At 44.1% G+C, this 15,175-nt stretch overlaps 1 protein-coding gene across 1 annotated transcript in view; it reads right to left on the bottom strand.

The window, feature by feature from the left end:
- ADAMTS17 (ADAM metallopeptidase with thrombospondin type 1 motif 17) overlaps window positions 1–15,175 on the bottom strand; it is a gene marked incomplete at its 5' end in the record, with an annotated part of 298,045 nt that overhangs the window by 17,007 nt on the left and 265,863 nt on the right. Inside the window, 2 exons of the mRNA XM_019503813.1 lie at window positions 5,449–5,601; window positions 12,178–12,382. Of these exons, the coding sequence (XP_019359358.1) occupies window positions 5,449–5,601; window positions 12,178–12,382 (358 nt within the window). The remainder of the gene's footprint in view (window positions 1–5,448; window positions 5,602–12,177; window positions 12,383–15,175) is intronic.

Here is a 15,175-nt window from a genome sequence, read left to right as displayed (position 1 = left end):
CGGCCAAAGGAATAAGCTCTGAGCTGCTGTTAATGTTGGAGGGTTGATAACTAGGCTTTGAGATGCTCTGACTTTACATGATCAAATTCCCTCCTCGCAGCTGGGTTCTGCACAGAGGACATCTCTTCAGTATTTCCATCTTTCACATGCACTGTAGGATGATGGGCAAAGGCAGTAATACCTTACGGCCAAATTTCCTCCCTCCGTCTGCCACAGCACTTGCATGAGCAAACTGCTCTGTGCATATGCAAACCTGTGTGCAGCACCTACGGTATCCGTGTGCCTGACAGGCACCCTCTTTCATAGGAACATTAATCACAGGTAGCAGAAACAGGCTGCTAGCTGCAACGTCTGACAGCTGGTCTAAGGTGCTATCTGCTCTAGGTCGTTTGCTCTCCATCAATGCAAACTGAACAAGAAAAGTGATTTTCTCCAAGGCAGAAGATGATGAACTGGACCATGACCTTTATCAAGAATTAACAAGTTGTCTGGAGTTTATTATAAACAGATGCTGATCAAGCTGTGGATCTGTAATAAAAGCTAGAACAAAGAGAAGGTTGCTTCTATATTTACAACACCCCTGAGTACACCTCTTAAAGTACAGCTGTCCTTGATTTGCTCTTCTTATCAAGCAAAATGAGTTATTAAGAGCAGGAGGTAGGGATTTTTTGATGTTCCCAAACCACTGGAACTCTTCTGTAAATGTAGGAAGAGAGTTTTGATTGCATAGTATTCTCTGAAAGAAAAAGACTTCCTAGTGAATTCTTATTAAAAATCCCCCCAAAACCCAACAATTCACTGCAATCCAGTTAAAATAATTCATTTGTAACTAAAATCCCTTTGTTGCCACAACTGTGATTAATGACTGCTAATCCTCAGAAGGAAACATCTCAGTGTTTGGCATGAAAACAATGCTATTCTAATAGGAAATTCGATTTTTTTTCCCTCCCTTGTTTTCAATATTCTCCTGGGATGAGTTACCTGCAGCCGGCATTTCACAGGCAAAGAAAAAGATGGTAAAGAAACTGGCGGCTGTTCCCAGGCAGGGAAGACAGGTGGCTATAGGTAATTTTTCAACTGTGCTTTTATCATTAATGACATAATTTGGCAGCAAGAATATTTTTCACATTGCACTTCGCCAAGCCATTCCTTACCAGGGCTTTGCAATTTGTTCCAGTCAGCAAGCAAATCCTGGTCTGTATGCGCCCTACTGAGATGCATGCCAGCCAGGTGTTTGGCATGGAAAGCGGTTAAAGAAGGGTTTGCTTCTAAAAGCCTCTCTTTCCCCCAGTAGATACTGAGCTCAGATTATCACAGGTTTACAGGTTTACTCAGAGCCCCTGACCATGGCACCTAGTGCACAAAACCCAAAGATCCTGCTCACCGCAGAAGGCCCCGTTCTAATCTCAGATGCATCGCTGTGCAAGTCTGGAGTAACTCAGCCGGCTAACTTCATTTGGATTTGCACTATGGTATGCTGAGCTCAAGATCTGACCTACTCTGATACATGAGATCTTTGGGTTTTGCAAGAATGAAAACCAATGACATCAGGTTAACTGGGATAAGAATATAGCCCAGCAGATGCATCTTTCTTCATTTAAAAGACTTTTCCTCAGACTATGAGGGTCTAAAGTTCTATCCACCAAGCTGAAAATGTGCCATCATGAAAGTCAGTCAAGACCGTTTTATTTTACGCCGTAAATCCAGCTTCCATGACAATCCTGCCAGAGCAACACAACTCAAAGTGGAACTGGGAACACTGGATGGTCCTGTTGACCCCACAATGACAGCAACAGTCACAAGACAAAGACAGAAAATGCCAAGATGTAGAAAAGACTATGAAAAAAATAAAGGAAAGGGAAATAAAAGTGAATTCCCTAAAATCCCTGCGATAAATCACAGCCTTGCTATTTAAATCTCCCATGCTCCAGTTATTCCCTGAAAGCGTCCAAAAGCCAACTGGAAAAGAACCCAAGGAAAATACAGGACTAGCCTGCATTGCACCTGAGTGACCTCACAACAACTTTATTAGCAGATTAGGAGGGCAGGGAATAGATAGCTATTAGGGGAGCTGAGAAACAACCCTCTTGGACTGGTTGATCTCAGGCACTACTTGAGATTTGTCAGCACCATGGCAGGGCCCACACTTTCAGTCAACATACTTCCACACCACGTCAGATATGTCCTGAATTGCACAGCAATGCATTTATTCTCTCCACATGAGTTGTGATGGACTCTGGATAGAGAGCTAACCTTGCAGGCCATTCTCCCAAATGCAGCCCAGCACATGCAAAAAAAAAAGATAAATCAGGTTTCCTAATAAGTTTTCCTAACAATGGTGTAGGCAGATTGAAAGAGCTGCACATCCCCTGCCTGCTTTTTTGCAGAGCACTGCAATGCACCAGATCATCCGTGATCCAAAATGAAGTTGCCCAGAAGCATATTTTAAGACAGGACAATGGATCAACATACTTGCTGCTAAAGAAGAATTACAGGGCAAGCTCAGTATAATAAGCACCCCCAAGGGACAGGAGAAGAATTCATTAAAAGAGCATGCTTGCTATCATATTAATGAAAAAAAAATTAGTTTGTGCTGTTGGAATTGCTAGAAGTGGACATTTGTCTTAAATGGGGTCTGCTGCAGTAAGCTTGTGCTGTAACCCTGGGTACTGCTGCAACAGCTGGAGGCTTACAAATATCTTTTTAAAAAGTTCCAATTGAGAGCAAAGTGCTGGGAAACTAGTACATTATCCAGTGATAAAATGTTTAACTGCCCAGCTTTCAGTCAAGATCGAACTGCTTCAAAGCAGTGATTTTGTGCGTGCTCTTGTGTGTTTAGCTGAATGCTAAATGCGTGAGCAACACTTCCAAGAAGTGCTGATGTAGGCAGACCAGAGCACTGGCAATGATGTTTTACAACCTTGGTGCACATTTTATAGAGCTTGCTAATATTTAACTCTCAAACTTTCTGTCCCCAAATAGTAACATTTCTCCTTAAAAAGGGCCAGATACTGGGTTACGTTGGCCAACAGCAGGATGAGTGATGCCCGTAGTGGCTTTATCACACAGCTTAAAACCTGAATGAAAGCCTCTGCAACCCTCATATTGCTGCTGCTGGAGGCAGATGGCTCATGAGCTTTTCTGCCACTCTTCTCCCTGGGAGGACCCAGAATGAATCATTTGCAAAGACCAATAAGCTAGAATAAATCATCACTGCTCCCAGGCACATGCTAAATTCATTGTATTCATTATTTGCTATAATGGTGTACAATTCCCAACTATTTAGCCCAGAGTATCTGCATGTGCCTGCCAACCTAACCCCCAAAACTTTGGGTTATGTTCTTCACTGCTTTTGTTGGTTCATTTTTAAATCATGAGAAGAGTTAGCTGTCGTTTGACCCCAGCATCCTTTCCTGCCCATGGCAGGGGGTCGGACATGATGACCTGCTCAGGTCTCTTCCTACCCTATTAACTATGAAACCAGGAAACTATGAAACCTCTTGACTGGGTTCAGTTTGCATCACACCAAGCAGTGTTCTGAATTGGTGTAGTCAGTAAATACACGATCATTTCATAGTCCTCCCTATACAGGAATCCCAGTCAATTTGTATTCTGAAAAAAAATGCTATTTCACCTGCTAATACACAGGGATTGTTTATTTTGGCCAGTTCTCCTGGGTTACATATGCCAGGTTATGATAAAATAATGTTAAATACGCTAACTCTTCTAGGATGCATGGTCCTGGCTCGGCTTAAATGCCATCCTATTGCATGTGGCAGGTCCCTTGCGCGTTCTCCAGCATTAACACCATTTGATTCACATAAGCTGGCTACCTGAAGGGATATATTTACAAATATTTTATTAGTGATCATAATCTAAAAAATGCTACTGCAGGTAGGCCAATTGGCCCAGGCTGGGCCTCTATTGCACTGGAGTTTGATCAGTAACAACAACTATTAAACTCAGGTTTTTGGAAAGCAAAGTGCCTCTACTGTGGCCCAGCAGTTTCAGCACATGCCGTACATTCCTGAACACGAAGTAGGCTTTCTGTTTAAAGAATGGTACAGTTGCAAAGATAAGAGAAAACAGAGCTGGAATATAATATTCCTGGGAAATGTCAGTCCCTCGCGCAAACACGCAAGTGGTAATGTAAAGACACGTTGTTGGTGCTAGAGTCAAATGTTGAGATCTCAAGGAGTTTATCTCAAGCACAACCGCCTTTGACTATAAGGACTGGATGAAAAAAGGCACAAATTCTGCTCAAATTTACTTCAACATACGTCAAAGCAGGGGTTTAAGCAGGGGTAGAATCTGGACCTGAGGAAGGGATTCCTGGATGGGGCCATCTATTTAAATACGTCATGAGTCAGGGATCGGACTCAGCAGTGTTTCACATATTGGTGCACAGGCAACCATGTGCTGGTGATCAAGTGAGATCCATTTGCACAGCACTAGATCCATCTTTTTTCTGATGCAATAGTGGTGGCAGGTTCTGTGTGCTGGGTGGGGGCGAGGGGAGAGAAAGCACTGCTGGTTGTATGCGCCAGCGGACCAGGATTTGGCCGTACGTGCTTTGAGTCTCCTTTTGGGGAGGATTTCCTGAGCCGATCCTTTCCAAACGTCTGCGTAAGAGCAGTTCTCCCAAACTTTTGGGGTTGCCAGTCAGATGCCAGATAGTTTGAGGACACAATCACGAGGCCAAACAACTTGCTTCTGTTGGTTCATGTCCTGCTTAATTTCTGCTAACCCAGCTCTATTGATATCCAAACGCAAGGCCCTCATTCCTATTCCTGGGAGGTCAGTCAGGCCAGGGTAGGACACCCCCCCTCTGTCAAGTATCTTTTCATGAATTCTGCCATTCACTTGCCTTTATGAGACCCTGATTTTTCCCCTTCCTCTGTATACTGAAGAGAGGGGAATGTCTCAACAGAGGACAAGCCCGCCTAGGTTTTGGACACAGCCTTGTCCCCACTCATGACACCGAGGGGGCTGATTTTCCCCCGGGTGGCTGTCTTGGCCGAGCTCTCAAACAGAAAGGTGAACCGACTTGTAAACTGTGTGGATCCTTCACTCCCTTCTCTAGGGTCTGGAGGGAGGTGTGCCACCAGCGTACGGTGCCCTAGCACCCTGGTAAAGGCAGTACGCATGCATGGCACGCTTTCCAACAGGCAGCCTTGGGGGCTGGAGGACACAGAGCAACTCCAATTTCTATCTGCTGCTTGGAAGTGGACACCCTAACCCTCCATTTTAGTTTAGTGACCAAGTTTCTAACACTCTTTGCAACCATTAACACTGCCAGAAAGATTAACGGGGATCAAACTTCTGCTGTTTTCTTTGCACTTCACTTTGACACTGAAAACACACTTTCTGGGTCTCGTGCTTTAAATGGATTTCGGACCCGAAGTCCAAGCAGCCAGGCTGCAAATGCTGCGTGAAGATCACTGTTACCTTAGACCAGTCTCCTGTTTTCCATTCGTAACAGCCCGTGTGATCTTCGCACTCCTCCTCGTCCCTCGGCCTGGTGGCTGCGTCGCATTTTCCTTGCGAATTTGTGCATGTTACTGTTCTCTTCTGGACGCCCTTGCCGCAATCTGCTGAGCACTGAAAAACAATAAGCATTATCTTCAGCTTCTGTGTATTGGGCCTGCTAAGAAACAATCAGCTCTCAACTCAGCTTCAACAACAGAAAAATGAAAATTTTGCTTCAGGAAAAGAATGTAAACATTCAAAGTTTTATTATGTGGAAGTGCTTTTGTGGCACTTTAGGCCCCCCTCCTTGCCAAGTCAGGACATTCTCGAACACTTTGGCAACATCTTTTTGTTTGCACACATGTGGGTTTTGGATCAAACAGAGAAAAGCAAAAATGAGTAACACATATATTTTTTCAATGAATGGGAATAAGAAAATCAATAAAAGGCAGGGCTTTGGAGAAGCTGGAGGTTCTTTAAAAAAATGTTTTTGAAAAATGGCTACTTTGCAACCAAAAAAAGATCATCTGAAAAATTTAAGTCCGGTCCATCCAGGACCTGGTGTTGTATAAGGTGACTTTTAAAACTGTTCCTTTAGCAGTTTTGTTCTTAATACTGAGAAAAGCCCCACAGATCAAGGCATGTACAATAGGGAACTTGTCACCTCCCTTAAAATGTCAGGATAACTTAATAAAACTTTTAAAAATCACAATGACACCAGTCCAAACTCTTGGGAACACGGTGTGGTTAGTGTAGTCTTGTAGTAAAATTGTTCAGAAAACCCTGCGCCACACAGTCCTTGTATCACACACCATACATTGGCCTGATTGACGGTAGTCAATGTGTTCTCACAACTAAGTTAGGAGCAGATGACAAAAGTGTGCGTGCGCTTCTTTTTTTGTTTAATAAAGTGGATTTCAGCGGATGCTACTTCTAAAAAGCGGCTGATCACACAAACCGTATGACCCCAGGGTGGTATTACTTCAGCCTCCTGCATGCCCCGCTCTGCGATTAATTTACAGTGACACCCAGCAAGCTACAGCCACGCACAGATGACCAAACCATCGACAGGGATCAAATGTGGGCACTTCAGCACCAAAAGGCCATAACGCTTCAACTTTACACAAGTTGGGAGCTCTGGGAGAAGGCAGCTGGTAGAGTTTCAGAGAGCAGCCGCAAGAGGGAGACATGATTACGAGCATTAGGATGATGAGAGCCACATGTATGCAAGTGGGCAGCTGTGGTCTATTTTTTTTTTGAACTTTTTGACTTCTATGGAAGCTCTGCCAGGGCTCCTCGGGGCATGGGAATATGTGAGCATCCATTTCCTACCCAAGCCCCTGGACACCTGGAACGGTGGTCGGAAAGTTTTGCCCCTACTTCAGAAGCTCTCTGTGGGATCTGTTGTAGGTAGAAAGGGGGCGGCATTACAATCTCAGGACTAAAAATCACTGCTTTTAATTACAGCTTCTCCAGCACAGAGACAATAGAACAAAGGGACATTGTTATCGCTGTCTGAGTTGTGCCAACGAGCAGCAGCATGTCTGGTCTTCCTACACCCCGTTTTCCTGCCAGTGCAGTGGTTAAAAGGAAAAAAACAACACCCCACTGGGGACAGGTGGGTCGAAAAATGATATACGAACCAACTGAGATAAAGACTAACCTTCTCCAGAGTGTCAAGTTCTCCCTCTTAGGGGATCTGCATGGAAAAGACAGTTGACTTGACACTGAATAAATAGCGGAGATATGAGAGACGCTGTGAGGTCTTTTGAAAATATTCCAACAAACTTCTCCATTCAGGGGGTCTGTGCTGGGAACAAGCATCAGCTTGATATATGTTGCATCGACTGGACAAATCTCAGCATGCCTGTCTAACCATCTTGAAAATACAATCCAGGCAGTTGTGACCTGCTGGCCTTGTTGAGGACATGAATGACAAGTGTTTATGAGCTGGCAAGCAAACAGATGTGCCTTTAAATACTTCGCAGCAACTATCGAGTGGCTTCTTTCAAAAAAGAGAATTCTTCCATTTAATTTACTGTGCACTGCTCCTTTGTGTAACCTCCTTATGGATGCAATGTCTTTACAGTGAATACAATCCTGAGATTCGACCAGTTGCTGGGATGATGTCCTTCATGTAGGGGAGACAGCTCCATGAAGGACATCATGACAAATGATGGACAAATTGAGGTGCTGGACTCCTTTCAGCCCTGAAGCTGGAGCTCTCCAGGTATCACGGATCTGCCCTGCATTACACAGGGTTTCTTCAACTGTGGCTTAGTATTTCCCAGAGCCATGCAGAATGACATGAGGTAGCAGAATGACCTCTTCAGGGTTGCATCCTCTCATCATGAAGTCCAAAACATATTTTTTAGCTTCTCACATGAACCAATTTACCAAAGCTGAAGTAGCACTGTTTACATTGTAAGAACTGTACAGCAAGGGAAGTTTCGGTTGGATATTAGGACAAAATATCTCACTAAGAGGGTGGCGAAGCATTGGCATGGGTTACCTAGAGAGGTGGTGGACTTGCCATCTTTGGAGGTGTTTAAGACCCAAATAGATACAGCCTTGGCTGAGATGATGTACTTGGGGCTGGTCCTGCTTGAAGCAGGGGGTTGGACTGGATGTGACCTCCTGAAGTCCCTTCCCACCTGAATTTTCTATGATTCTAACTTTCTTGGTGGAATTTCCTGCTCTCTGGAAAAAGCCCACCAAGTATTTCCTTTTCCAGTGTTTGTGTCCTTCATACATCCACACAACATTCACTATCTATGGATGCCATTATATTTTGTTAAAAAAAAGGAGTCAGGCTCATGATCGGAATACACGCCATGGTGATACATCAACTATCTCCCTTCTAACTTCATACTGCTACACACAACTTCTGACCTTTAATAAGAAAACTTTTTTACATAGTTTTCCCAAAGGTTCTAGGTATACAGAGCCTTCTGGCCCAGAAATACTTGCAATTGTTGTTTATTTCATCTTAAATTCATTAACAAATCTACCTGGACAAAAATGGAAATTATTGTATAGAGAAGAGGGACAAAATCTGAACTTGATACAGCCCTGTTGGCAAACGTTTAGTACAGGCCTCTTCAAATGAGGAAATGAGAACATTTTTCATCTGATTCTACCCTACCTCCCGAATGGTAGAAAAGTTCACCTTTTGTAACTACTCTCTATTTTTGGTCATTAAAAATGGATTGAGCAGCACTTTATCCAAAATAATTCCAAGTGTTTGGCACCAAAAAGGGAACTTAATTTTTTTTCCACACTAAAGATTGTCTTGGATTTAGCTTTGAGAACGTGTTTTTTGATCGGAGACCAGACTTCAATTTGCTCGTTATTCAACTATTTTTGTTTTGTAGCCAAAAATCCCAAATAATTCATGAGAAAACTGGTTCATAACATGATATCACCATTGCAATATTGTGTTTTTCCACCACCTCAGTTTAAAATTTTAAAGATTTAATTGATTTTCAGCCAAAATGCTATATATGTGCTTAAACTTCCCAACATGACTCTGGCCTTTATAGGTTAACTGATGGTAGCCTAAAATGGGCCACCTGACAGCAAAAACATGTCTAAAAAGGATTAACCTCAGAAAACAACTGGCTAGCAATTATAAATCACTAAACTGTAGAGGAATTTAATAAAGGAAAAATAAATCTCTTACTTCCACACAGTTTAGGATACATATTTGTGATGAAACTGTTCAGCTGACTTGTGCTCTGATGGATCCCTTATGCAGTTTGAATTACACTCACCTACCAAAAGTAAGATGCAGACACTTTTCTAATTGAGAAAGGGATCTGTGACAAGAGGCCACATCTACTTAGAAAACAGGAGGAAATTTTAGGAGGAAACAATGCCGACAGCACCATGAAAAAGCAGCATTGCTCCCACTCAGCAGGCCCGCTACCCAGGAATGGTTTATTTCTGCAATGTATAAAAGGTCCTTGAGCCTGGACAGATGATACAACAGTAGTATTAAAAAAAACTGCAGACAATAAAAATGCAAACTTGGCTTCTACTCTCACCTGGTAGAGAAGAATCAGGGGTGAAACTCTACCAGTGAGAGCAACACCAGTTTGGCCGTTTGTCTTCATCCATCCGTAGGTAACTTTGCTATGAACCCACACAGGCTAATACCTGCTCCCCTGCCATCTGGCGGCAAGGGACTGTAATCACTGCCTACTGTGTGAGCAGGACGTCTGGTCCTCATCCTGGTATAATATACAACTGTGTATACTGTAAAACCAATGTGAGTTACGCTGGGTTTTACGTTCATTTGCCCATGCCCTCAGTGTCTTTCTCTACATGGGAATGGGAAAAAGAGATGAAAGGGGTTAGAAGAAAAAGAGTCTCTCTGAAACATTAGCGAGTATAAACAATGTTCCCCTGAATAATCATGTACAGGCTTGGGACTTCAAACCCTCACCTGTCAAACAGGAGACTTCCTGCCCTGCAGGTGATTACAGTTGAATAACAATGCCCCTCTGTTAAACGCCCCCCCAACCTTTTCTCCTGCAAAACAGCTGGGATCCTACAGTTCTGTAACTGTGAGCCCAGTTGTTAGGCCACTATATTGCAAAGTTATTGACTATTACACAGATGGAGGCGGGGAAGAGTAAACGATGGAAAAGTGGGAGAGGAAAGAAGCACCCTTTCTTCATAGATTTGAGGTACATCCTGGAACACAGATGTTCTGGAGATACATCAGTGCAACACGAGTGCAACACTGAAGACGATTGCGTCTTTTTTATTGCTAAGTTTGGCGGGTTGCGCATCCAAACTAATGTTGAACTCCTACAAGTGGCTCTGCAACATTTTCAGACTTGGTTGAGAATCTGAGGGTGGAAACTTGTTGGAGAAACCAATTACCATGAGGTTTAAAGGATAAGAACAAACTCAGTTAAAACACAGGCTGGCATCTTGTATATATTTCTATACCTGCGGAGGCGTAGGTTGTAGCTGTGTTGGTCTAAGGGCACAGGCAGGCAAGGTTCTTTGGGTGAATCTGGTATCTTTTATTAGATCACCATAATAGGTGGAAAACATTCTTTTCCACCTATTTAAGTTGGTCTACTAAAAGATATCAGACTCAACCAACGAACCTTGTCTTTCCATACCTGCAGCAGGTACTGGTCCAGTGGATCCTGTTTCTAGTTCCTGGTCCCCTAGGTAGAATTTGCAAGTGATTTCAATCCAGCTCGATTTTAACAAAGAGGATGCAGTCAGCATTTTACTTAGCATAAGTCAATGCAACAGTCATCAATATTTAACAGCCATATGCTGCTGTTTGCTGTTTATAGCGGGGTTGGAGCACTGTTGCAGCCCTGATGGTCCAGGGAACATATGACAGAGAAAGGGTTTTTTTGTGATATCCTTTAATGGATGAACTGTATAGTTGGGAGAGTTGTTGGACAAGGTTTGAGGCATACAGCGCCCTTCTGCTCTGTGTCAGGCAAATGCTGTGTGTATAGACATACCCCAGGTCTTGTATCTCAAGACACACATACGGAGGATGACATGCTCAAAAAATTGGTGCTCAGGACACTGCAGGTGCACATGTAGAAGGTGGGTTGGGGCCTAAATCATATCCTGGTCCAATTAGCACATGAGACCCTACCGAGCTCATCTGCCCACAGGGGGAAGCCATAATAGCCAGGGAGATCACTATACACTTTTCAAACTTCTCTGATATCCCCCACTCCAAAAATATTCTCACCATAAGCTCATCTCTTAGCTTCTCTGGATTATTTTAATTACGCAGATATTGTTTCCCTTTGTTCCACTGCTGATATTGAAAATCTTGTTATTCTGCTACAAGATGTCTGACATTTTTATTATACATATAATTTCTTTCATGTGTCTATTCCTTTTGGGAATAACATGGGAACGCTGTGAAACACATGGTCTGACATAATTCCTATAAATTCATGTATAAAACAGCAGCTCAGTATTTGCAGGACAAAAGAAATGTTTCCTTATGTCCAAGATAGATATTTTTTGTTTGCACTTTATTTTTAGGATACATTAATAAATACCTTGAGCTAAGATTCAGAAATGTTTTAACAGGCAGCCAAGAAATTATTGCAAGGTGCTATACAATCAACAAGGTCAGGAGCTTGCTTCTTACCGTCTCTGACGCATGCTACCGATGCCTATAGCAGACATAAAACTGCTATTAATAATGATTTCTTGACCCCTTCATGCTATGTATAAATGTACCCGTCATATAAACTGCAACCACGTCTGCTAGATTTATGGATCCTACAAGCTAGGGCAAGGAAAAATCCAAAGGTTGGGTGAGCTAGAGCACTGGCAGCGCACTTATCCAATGCTAATTTCATATTCCAGATGATCAGATCCAAAAGACCTGACACATTAGGTGAACTCCCGGTCGTGGTGCAGCAAAATGCTTCTCCTTCATAATTTTGGTTGAAGACTATAAAGACATGTATAATATTGCCTGGCAATAGCAATGAACCTCAGCAGAGAACTCACTGGTGCAGGACACACCCCTCAGTTCTGTACAGATGATCTAAAGTAATCATTGTACCAATTGCCCATTTAGCACTGACCCTACCCAACACTTAAGCACGTGCTTAACTTGCAGCACTGCTGGATCAGGCCCAAAGCACTGGGCACCTGGATTTCTGCATGCAGCCTGGTTCCCTCTTGAAATCCAATTCCTACCTTGGACCACTCCGATGCCTCCCAGATAGAAAGGCAGTCGCGGCCCTCGCAGCTCTGAATCGTTGCTGGTTTGTGGCCAAGGCAGTAGAGGTCTCTGGTGTTGACGTAGGTGCCGTTCTGCAACTGGTACACACAAGTCACTTCCCGGCGCTGGATGCCTTTCTCACAGGTGGCCGAGCAGGGGCTCCAGTGGCCAGTCACCCATCTGATAAAAAGACAGAGAAGAAACATAAGGAAGATGCAGCCCGGCTCTGTGCTTGGGACCCCTGAGAAACAGGCCACCCATCCAAGGCCCAGACCGCACAGAACCGTTGAATTACAATCATGCACCTTTTTCAACTAAAGTCTGCGGGACGCTGGAAAGGGCCCAGGGGGTGGCCATCTGGCGAGTGTACTAGTGAGTCTCATCTGCTCAGCATCCCAGCCGCTGCTCCGTTTGGCTCATAGGAGACTTGTTTGCAAAACTCCTTTTCCACTGTTCAAGGGAAGGCAACCCTGAATGCTTGCAAGTAATGCCTCCCTAGAGCAGCACCTAACTGAACCACTGGTGTAACCCTGTTGCTTCTAGCTCCCGTTCAGAGTGGCTGTAAATACCCCCCTTCCCAGGGCTCGGTGTCTGGCTGCCTGTTTGATTAGGACACTCTGTCTGTTTTGAAGTTCAGAAGCCCTAAAATGTTGGCTAAAGGACCACGTCCCTCCTATTAGCACATAAGAGCTTAACAGCTACAGCTCAACCAGTCTTTAACAAGACAAGATTACACTTCCCAAAGGGCTCCCATTGTGTTGATTCAAAGCAGATGTGGTTCAACCATTCAAATCTGGATGACTTTTCTCCCCTTAAAACATCCCCCATTATTTTAAGGTTTCTTCTCCTTTTAGCTTGTTTCGAAAGCCTTGTTTCCCCTTAACAACACGCTGGGCTGAGAGTAAATGAAGGTTTTTTTGAAGGTCTGTTGGGCAACCCTGGCATGTGCTGGGACTCCTGCAAAATATGGAGGGTGCTGATGCTAAGAGTATTTAAACAGTTTAAGTAGGCCTGTTAACCAACTCATAGAGCCTGGCTTGACATCCATTAAGGTCAACGGGAAATAAATCTAGCCCCTCATGTGGAAAGTTGAGCATGCACACTAGTCTCTGCCAGACCAGAGCCAAGATCAGCTCCAAGATGAGGCTTTTTTCCTCCTGCAGCTGTGGATATTCTAGTTGGAGGCAGATCTACCCCCAAACTAAGCACAATTATGGGTAGAGCTGCTCTGGGGAACAATGTGATAACAAATCTGGGAAGAATCAAGGTGGGGAGGTCTTTTATAAATACATAAAAAGCATCCACCTTAGTACTTCCTGCAATCTGGCAGGGAAGAAGATGTTCCCTCTAATTACAGGCATTCCTGGACTGAATGAAGGCCTGGAACAACAAGGAGCAAAGGCGGGTTTCTCTGAGAGCTGGTTTGCTAAGCTATTATTGAAAACTGGGAGGGAGTCTCTTCCTTGTCACCTGATTTCTAGGTTACTAAAGACCACTCATGGATCAGAGAAGTAAGAAGATTCCTCAAAGATGTGCAGAGAGCTCTAACCGGCGGGAGCGGGATGCATATCGAGACTTTGGAGCAAGATTTTTCTTTTTTTAACATTGCTTAAAAGTTCACTTTTCCAGTGAACAGTGAAAGCAGAAAGATCAAATGCTGCCGATCTTCAAGGGAAAAACCAAGAGCATGCAATTATCCCATGTCCTCGTTGTTAATCCATTTGTCAGCTGTTGTCAGGGACGAGCACGGTGCTGGTGAGCTGAAGGTCACTCTTGCAGTTAAGGCAGAAACCAATTGGTTTGAGAAGGGCACAGGATGGGTTGAGATACCACAGATTGGCCACCCGCTGTCTGCCATGCAACAGGGGCCTCAATCAGGTGTTTCTGTGTGTTAAAGCAATGAATAATGAATTGGTGGTAAAAACGCCCTTTGAGACATCAAAAGGATTTTGCTGGATGATCATTGTGGAGCCTCTCCTCATCTTGATATTCTTCTAATGGACTGGGAAAATGCCAGCTAAGTCATCTGACCTGGAGACAAGAAGATGGACAAGACTAGCCTGGCTTGTGGAGGCAATTAACCCGACTCCCACCGATTTGACCGAGAGCCAGGGGCTGTCACTGCGCAAGAAGTGGAAGGGCCTAACTGGGCAAAAAGGGCCGGTCACCAAAGGAGAAGATGAGGAGGAAGGAGGCCACAGGGTCAGGAAAGCAGCTGTTCAGACTCCGTTGAACTAATGTCCACATCTGACTGCAATCTACAGCAACTGGCAAAGGAAGAAGAGGAAGGGACTGAAAGGAGAGGAGAAAATCAGAGATAAAAATGCTTTCTTGGCAGAAGCTGTCCTGACCATTTTCCTCTGGGATGGGTGGCTCACGGTCTGCCAGTTATTTCTGAGGTGCTGTCAATGGTGAGGTCATGGCCTGACTTCAGCAAAGGGGAACATTAGTTTTGGTGTTTTCTGTTGCTTTGAATGAGAGCAACGCACCTCTTTTTTCCCCCTGTCCAGCAGGTGGGATATAACTGAGTGACAGGGAAACTGCCACGTAAGAGTGAACATCGCTGGCATAGGAAGAATCAGCACAAGGTGCCTGATCCAATCCCCAAGCAATGTTGGGGCAAAGGTTGTGGATCAGGTCCTATTATGCATTTCAAATGCGGCCCCTAAAAGTGATCTCTGATACCTGGGTCCGAGTTGTAGTGATGAGCACAGATGTGATTTCTGATCTGTTTTGGGACCCGAGGGCTTATCAGATGGTTACAAAGAAGGCAGGAGCATTATTTTCACGTTGGCCAAATAGGAAAGATAAAAGCAAGTAACAATGGGCAGGTCTATAGCACCGCAGTATCTTGACCGGCCTTTCCCAAGCATGCGTGCCCTGCCCACCTGCTCCTGCATGTATGCTCCAAAACTGAGGCACATTCGGTGACATCCCTCCCTACTGCTCTCAAGGTGCAGTTTGGAGCCTGCT

The sequence above is a fragment of the Gavialis gangeticus genome, unplaced genomic scaffold (genome assembly GCF_001723915.1).
Source record: "Gavialis gangeticus isolate Ggan-Ray unplaced genomic scaffold, GavGan_comp1, whole genome shotgun sequence".
NCBI lineage: Eukaryota > Metazoa > Chordata > Crocodylia > Gavialidae > Gavialis > Gavialis gangeticus.
Note: the sequence above shows the minus strand (reverse complement) of the source record. Positions and strands in the feature narration are given on the sequence as shown.